The 7,661-nt window shown below is 49.4% G+C and overlaps 1 protein-coding gene across 1 annotated transcript; it reads left to right on the forward strand.

The window, feature by feature from the left end:
* The first annotated feature begins 2 nt into the window (after positions 1–2).
* Tsfm (Ts translation elongation factor, mitochondrial) lies at positions 3–7,441 on the forward strand. The gene is made up of 6 exons (XM_021657564.2): positions 3–146; positions 304–477; positions 953–1,081; positions 2,137–2,259; positions 5,143–5,230; positions 6,861–7,441. Exons 1-6 carry the CDS (start codon positions 93–95, stop codon positions 7,265–7,267), a joined length of 975 nt encoding a protein of 324 aa, XP_021513239.1. The 5' UTR covers positions 3–92; the 3' UTR covers positions 7,268–7,441.
* Positions 7,442–7,661: the final 220 nt, after the last annotated feature.

A 7,661-nucleotide genomic window follows, 5' to 3' on the forward strand; every position in this document is an offset into this window, starting at 1 on the left:
CGTTCCGGGAGGCGTTTTGGCCCTCGCGCCACGCCGTAGGCCGCCGTCTCACCTGCGCGCGCGTGGCCAGCGAGTGTCCCGCTGCCTGGGGAATGTCGATGCCGCGGTTGCTGCGCCTCTTCCCCTTCGCGTGCGCCGGCCGCTCGGTGAGGGCTCCCGGGCGCCGTGAGCTCGCCCTCGCCTCCCCCACGCGGGCCGCGCTCCTCTCCGCGCTCGCCCGACCCCGGGTCCCCCGCGGACGCGCTCCCCGCCCGTTGCCCTCCAGCCGCCCCCAGCGCTACCCCTTTCTCCTTTCTCCTGCAGGCGAGGTCTGTGCTGCTGCAGCCGTCGCAGCCATGGCGCGCGGGCCACACGGGCCCCTCCGAGTCGCCTTCTGCTTCCAGCAAGGAGCTGCTCCTGAAGCTGCGGCAGAAGACAGGCTACTCCTTTGTCAACTGCAAGAAGGCTCTGGAGACGTGTGGCGGCGACCTCAGACAGGTGGGGAGGCGCTGTCCGGCCTGGCGCGACGGCTCGGCCGCAGGCTTTTCTTCCGGGCCCACTCCGAGGCGCGCAGACATGACCGGTGTCCTCCGACGGGACCCCAAGAGAAGACTTTGGCCTTAAAAGATAGCTTTACCCTTCTCCTTCCTCGTCTTCACTGGAAGCAGTTAACGTAGGAACAGTTAAATAGCCGTAATCCACGTCAGGGGGCCGTGGGAATTGTTGCCTGGAGATCAGTGTTGGTGTAAATTTTGAAGTTCAGCTACAGAGGCCCTCACACACTGTAACTGTGGACATTGCATTTAACCCTTTGGTGTCGTGTCGGTGTGGTGTGTGTAATGAAACCACTTATAGTGGGGTTGTGAAGAGAGTGGTAAGTGAGTGAGTTCCTCTTACGGAACGTGGCGGTGCAGAGAATCAGTTGGTTCTTTCTGATTTCTGTGACTGACTTCTTCGTCTTCCCTGTTTGTAGGCGGAGGCCTGGCTGCACGAGCAGGCCCAGAAGGAAGGCTGGAGCAAAGTGGCCAAGCTCCATGGGAGGAAGACTAAAGAAGGCTTGATTGGGCTGCTGCAGGATGGGAACGCCTCTGTCTTGGTAGAGGTGCGTGGTGGGGACCCCGCACGCTAGAAGCAGCTATACCTTGGAGTGTAAGGCGTTTGGTAGACCCCTCGCACACCTAAGGAATCTGCTTGGAGCCATGAGTGGAGGTTGGAGTTAAGTTCCTAAGGGTTTACGTTGCAGGGGTGTCTTGATGGGAAATGGCCTAGTAACCGAGATCTTTTTCCTGCGTGTGAATCCAGTGCAGCCTGTTACTGTAGTAGGTAGACTTAAGTAGCGGGGTGGTGGCGGCTCTCACCAGTGTTCTCAACTCTCGGGAGGCTGAGGAAGGAGGATTGCTGTGAGTTTGAGGGCAGTTAGGCTACAAAGTGAAGTCCTGACCCCTTCACCACTAAAAAACACCACTGAAAAAAAGGTAAGAAAGTTAGTAATTATATTATTATTACTATATAATATAATGAGTAATTATATTCTATTAATAATAATAATAATAATAATAATAATAATTATTATTATTATTACATTTACAGAGTAAATGTATTACTCTGTGTATTGATGACTCATAAGTAGTGGATTTAGAGGAGGCTGTAGAGTCAGGACATGAAAAAAACAAGCCCAGTAGGGCTACCACGAAGGAATGAGTGGTGGTAAAGTGGTTGGAGGGTGGACATGGTGGTGGCATGGGTATAGCTCTAGCACTTGGGAGGTAGAGGCAGGAAGATCAGTTGAAGGCCATCCTCAGCTACTTCGTAAGTTCAAGGCCAGCCTGAGACCATTTCACAAAACTAAAAAGGTTTGGTGTTGGAAGAGAGTAAGGGATGAAGTGATTATGGTGTGGCTGCAGCCAAGTATAGAGAGTCTGTCAGGGTGTTCTGGTGTGCAGGTTGTGGCTGAGTCCCAGCCACAGTGACATCTCTTCCCTTGTTTCAGTCTACCCAGATCCCGGGACCTACAGCTTTACAGTGCGAGGCCATCTGTTTCTGTTGAGTCTGCAGCTTGTTCAGGCAGTATCTTGGTTGGCTCTGCCTCCACCCTGAAGGCACTTTTAGAAACTGTTGATAATCAGCTCATTCAGCAATATCCACTCATTCCCACAGGTAAACTGTGAGACAGATTTTGTCTCCAGAAACTTGACATTCCAACAGTTCGTCCAGCAAGTAGCCTTGGGAACCATGCTACACTGTCAGAGTCTGAAGGATCAGCTCTCCACATACAGTAAAGTGAGTTTGAAAGCTGTCTCCAGCTCACCAAAGTGGCCTCCACACCTTAGGGTCTGTTTGTCTTTAGCTTTTTGGGGTGTATTTGAGGATTGTACCCAGGAACTTGTGCATACTGCTCTATCAATGAGCTACACTCTTCTTTTTTGGGGAGAAGGGGGCTTGAGACAGGGTTTCTCTGTGTAGCCATGGCTATCCTGGGATTCACTCTGTAGAACAGGCTGGCCTCAAACTCAAAGATCCACCTGCCTGTGCCTCCTGAGTGCTGGGATTAAAGGTGTGTGCCACCACCTTTAATGCTTGTGATGTTCCTTTTTGTATCACTCACCTCAGGTTCCTCTTTTCTTTAGATTTATTTACTTAGTAAATTTGAGTGATTGTCTGCATGTACATGTGTGCATGCTTGCTGCTCCTGGAAGTCAGAAGAGGGTGTTGGAGCTCCTGGAACTGGAGATACAGGTGGACGGATGGTTTCATGCCACCATGTGGGTGCTGGGAATTGAACCCTGGTCTTCTGCAAGATCAGCAAGTGCTCTTAACCACTGACCTAACTCTTCTGCCTGTCTTCTCAGTTCACATTGCTGCTTTAATCTCTTTTGTTATGTTACATTATTCTGCTTTATTAACTCTGTGTGTGCACACACATGCACATGCATATGGAAGCTAGAGTTGACACTAGGTATCTCCCTCAATTTCTCTCTCCATCCTTTTTTTCTTCTTCTTTTGAGACAGGGTCTCATGTAGCCCTGGCTGGTCTGGGACTCAGGATGGTGTCACACTCACAGAGACCCTCCCCCACTGCCTCTTGAGCTCTGGAATTAAAGGGACATGGCTGCACCTGGCCTCCGCCGTGTTTTTAGGACAGGGCTCAGCGAACCTGAAGCCCACCCGCTCAGCCAGGCCGGCCAGTCAGTGAGCTTCAGTTCACCCGCTCAGCCAGGCCGGCCAGTCAGTGAGCTTCAGTTCACCCGCTCAGCCAGGCCGGCCAGTCAGTGAGCTTCAGTTCACCCGCTCAGCCAGGCCGGCCAGTCAGTGAGCTTCAGTTCACCCGCTCAGCCAGGCCGGCCAGTCAGTGAGCTTCAGTTCACCCGCTCAGCCAGGCCGGCCAGTCAGTGAGCTTCAGTTCACCCGCTCAGCCAGGCCGACCAGTCAGTGAGCCTCAGTGGTGCTCCTGCTAGCTGAGAGAGACCGCAGATCTTCTTACGTGGTGCTTGTGGCCCAGCTCAGGGTGCCTTACCTGATGGCCCTCAGGGAACACTTCCCAGAAGGTAGCATCTCTTTACCAATCACAGCTGAGTTTTCATTGATTGTCCTAGCTTTCACATTCATAGCACTGCTCTTTCCCTAATCACAAGCTGATCGAAACCACAAGTTCTTTTTGCTTTTTTGAGACAGGATTTGTCTGTCTGTTCTGGCCTTACTTTGTAGGCTAGGCTGGCCTTGAACTCAGAGATCCACCTGCCTCTGCCTCCCAGACTGCTGTGGTTATAGGCATGAACCACTGTGCGCCTAGAAACCACAAATTCTTACTTCAAAATATCACATGAATGGTTCTAATAGAACCAGTGTGCAGTGCCCTCAGAGGCCAGGAAGGGCACTGGATCCCCTGCAACTGAAGTTACCACCATGTTGGTGCTAGGAATTGAACCAGGGTCCTCTGGAAGAGCAGCCAGTGCTTTTAACCAGTGAGCCATCTCTCCAGCTCCCCAAAATTCCATTGTTATCTCTTTCTGTAGCTAAGCAGTCTCATTGGATTATAGTTTTACTATAAGTGTTTCTTGTTACAAAGTAAGTGTAAGTGTATGGTGACGTGTAAACTTGCATTTTCACTCACCATGGAAACAGTCCATAGCAATTCATAAAAGATTGTCCTTTGTTGAGACAGTGTCTCACGCAGAATTGGCCAGCCTCAACCACACAGTGTGGTGTAGCATTGGCTAGCTCTGTCTGAGCGTCTCATCTTTCTACCACCAGCTCTCAAGTGCTGGGATTAAGGCATGTTCTGACATGTTCTCTATTCTTTGTCTTTTCCCTGGCTGTGTAGTATTCTGTTTATGAATGTGCCGTGGATTATTCAGCTAATCTGTGTTTGGGCCAAAGTTTGTTGCCAAAGTTTAAAGATTAGAAGTAATTGTGCAGTAAATAATCTTGTGTATAGTGCTTTAAAAAAAAAATTGTGCTTTTGTATCTTTGAAAGTTCATTGTCAAGCTGGTTGTGTTGATGGATATCTGTAATCCCAGCACTTAGGAGGCAGAGGCAAGAGGATTTTTAGAAGTTTGAGGTCAGCCTGGGCTACACTGTGAGTTCCAAGCCTTTCATGATTACAGAATGTGACCCTGTTTCCCCAAAAAACAGTAGTAGAAAAGGAACAGTGGGAGAGATGGCTCAGAGGTTAAGAGCGCTGTCTGCTCTTCCAGAGGTCTTGAGTGCAATTTCCAGCACCCGCATGGTGGCTCAACCATTTATAGTGAGATCTGCCCTCTTCTGGCCTGCAGGCAGAACACGGTATACGTAATAAATAAATATATCTTTATAAAAAGAAAAGAGGAGTAGCGTCCTCCAGTCCCAGCAGAGGGCTGTGGCCAAAGGCTGAATGTGCAGAGCGGCGCTGCTCTCTTCCTCCCATTGCGTGTGCGTCAGCCGCACTCCTGGCGGCACTCCGCAGGGCCACTCGTGTTATCTTACGATTGTGCAAAAGCCCCACTCCTGCTTTCTAGGAAATCCTGAGAAGGTAGCTGGAGGACGAGTGACATCCTTGCCTTAGTGGAAGTTCATCTGTTGACAGATGGTTGTCTTAACCGTTTTCCCGCTTCTAGGCTCTTGTGCATGTTCTTTGAGTGATTTCAGCAGCACAGAGCAAGCTCACGCTTGTCTCCTGAACTTAGGGCTTCCTGAACTCCTCTGAGCTCTCAGAACTTGCAGCTGGGCCCGACAGGCAAGGCTCACTTAAGGACCATTTGGCCTTAGCGATCGGTGAGTATCTGAGGGTTCTGGAAAGTGGGGTTAAGATCTGTTTCTCCTGGTATCATTGGTGTGTCTCTAAATCTCATTCAGTAACTGCAGTCTCAGTTCAGGAGTCGGAGGCAGATAATGGGAGTAAATGTGAAGAAACATGTCATATGCATGTATGAAATTCTCAACAAATAATTTTTTTTAATAATAAGCTCATGTGTCTCTAAGGGCAACAGTATGGGAATATGGGTTGGCCATTTTGGGGAGCAGTAGACCCCATGAAGAGCCAAAGGAGCCCCATCCGCATCCTCTAACCAGTTAGTACACTGAGGGGACGGGAGTTCCAAGTACAGTCAGCATCCTGAATTCCATAGAGAAATTTAGGTTTGTAAACTGACTCTCAGCTAGTTCATCACTGTGCTGACTAAACAAAGCAGAGATGCAGAGATGAGGTGGTTCTTTAGCCCCCGGGTGAGCACTCTGGGCATGCTATGGGGAAGAATACACTAACCACTAACGGTGAAAATGGAAATGTAAGGGTTGGAGATGGCTCAGCATTTGAGAGCCTGGGCTGCACTTCCAGAGGACCCTGGCTTCATTCCCAGCAGTAGCTTGGAGCCTTTTTTTTAAACTTAAGATCACCTATTTCAGGGATTTGATAGTGAATTTATGACGATGCACATCTTTAGAAGTTATTGTGGAGAATCATACCCTGTCACTGGGGGGCCTACAGTGGGGATCTTGCTCTCTTTCTGAGTGTCCTAATAGAGGGAGGGAAGCAAGCTGGATTGGAGTCAAGGCGTCGTTCTGTTTTTACGTGGTAATCTTTAGTTCTATGTAGTGAGTCATGGGTGAGCAGCCAAGACAAAGCTGTTAAATCCTGGAAGAAATGGGGTTTTGTCCTCTCAGCTTGTGGCAAGTAACTGTTGAGTAGAGTTCTAAGCAGTTTTCCTATTTACTTGATTTCTGGGTCTTCCTGTGTATGGCCTGTAGCTATCACTGGGGCCAACCCTGTGTCATCATGAGACCCTGCGGTTTAGTCTCCCATCCCTTCCCAGGCTTTTGGTTTATTTTGGCTTCTCAGAAGGGGGTGCTGGGGAAACAGGAGAAAACTAGAATCTGTTTTTGGCTCTCATGAGATTTTGAGAATATCTTTGTACTTGTGATGAGCAGAAGTGGGAACCGTCACGTGGCTGGGGTTTGGATTTCCTGGGGCTTTAGGTTACAGACCTTTCCCAGACACTGCTGGTAATGTGAATTGTATATGTCAGTTGTGTTTGTAAGAGAGAATGGTTTGGTGGGGGGAATTCAGTTGACTCCTTTGAGTTATGATCCCAGCTCTGTTACTTACAGCTGTGTGGTCACTTGAATTCTCTCTACATGAGTTTAGCCTGAGTTTAGCCAGGTTCTGAGTGCCTGCTGTTCATGAGACACCACAATACATGCTTCTTGCATATGTCACCGTCTTTATTTCTCCCAGTAACCCTGCTAGTATCATTTCCATTGTATAGATGAGGAAACTAAGGCTTGATAAATGCCCAAGGTCACAGAACCAGGAAAGGCAGGCCTCGAGGTGAGCCTGTGACAGTGTAGATGCTGCCACAGCCATCCCAACCCAGTACTGTTGTTTCCTGTTTCTGCTCTCTCATAGGCAGACTGGGAGAAAACATGACACTCAGGAGAGCTGCGTGGGTGAAGGTGCCATCTGGGTTCTACGTCGGCTCCTATGTGCATGGCGTCATGCAGAGCCCTTCGTTGCACAGCCTGCTGTTGGGGAAGTATGGGGCCCTGGTGGTCTGCAAGACTCCAGAGCACACCAGAAACCTGGAGGAGGTGGGCCGCCGCCTGGGGCAGCATGTGGTGGGCATGGCGCCCCTGTCTGTGGGCTCCCTGGATGATGAGCCTGGGGGAGAGAGCGAGACCAGGATGCTGCCGCAGCCGTACCTGCTGGACCCTTCCATTACCCTGGGACAGTACGTGCAGCCCCAGGGGGTGACTGTGCTTGACTTTGTGCGCTTCGAGTGTGGAGAAGGCGAAGAGCTCACGGAGGCTGAGTAGGTTTTTGGCCTCCATGGAAATACTTATTTTCAGATCTGGATCTCCTTATAAAAGTTATTTTCACACCTCTTCAACCCTCAAGTTTGTTTTTTCTTTTTGGTTTATAATGACATTACATATTCATGGGTAAAGATATTAAATAGCTATGTAATAAAGATTTTCTCATTTGCGTAATACTGGATTTAACTCGCTTTGGAATATTGAAAACCTGTGTGTGTACACAGATGAGGACACACATGCCAGGCTTGTGTGGTAAGTAATTTTTCCCAATAAGCTGCCTTCCCAGTCCCCAGCGTCGATTTATTATGTTGTTCCTGTGACAAAAACTGCTCTCATTCTGCTTTGATTCTGTGACATTTTGGACCATGTGTCTTCCCTGGTGTTGTTCCTGTAA

This window comes from Meriones unguiculatus, chromosome 17 (assembly GCF_030254825.1).
Source record: "Meriones unguiculatus strain TT.TT164.6M chromosome 17, Bangor_MerUng_6.1, whole genome shotgun sequence".
NCBI lineage: Eukaryota > Metazoa > Chordata > Mammalia > Rodentia > Muridae > Meriones > Meriones unguiculatus.

Excerpts from the sequence above, each read along its gene's own strand:
- Tsfm (XM_021657564.2), top strand. The coding sequence starts at position 93 with ATGTCGATGCCGCGGTTGCTGCGCCTCTTCCCCTTCGCGTGCGCCGGC. Across the intron at positions 1,082-2,136 it reads ACGCCTCTGTCTTGGTAGAG|GTAAACTGTGAGACAGATTT; the intron begins GTGCGTGGTGGG and ends TCATTCCCACAG. Across the intron at positions 2,260-5,142 it reads AGCTCTCCACATACAGTAAA|GGCTTCCTGAACTCCTCTGA; the intron begins GTGAGTTTGAAA and ends TCCTGAACTTAG.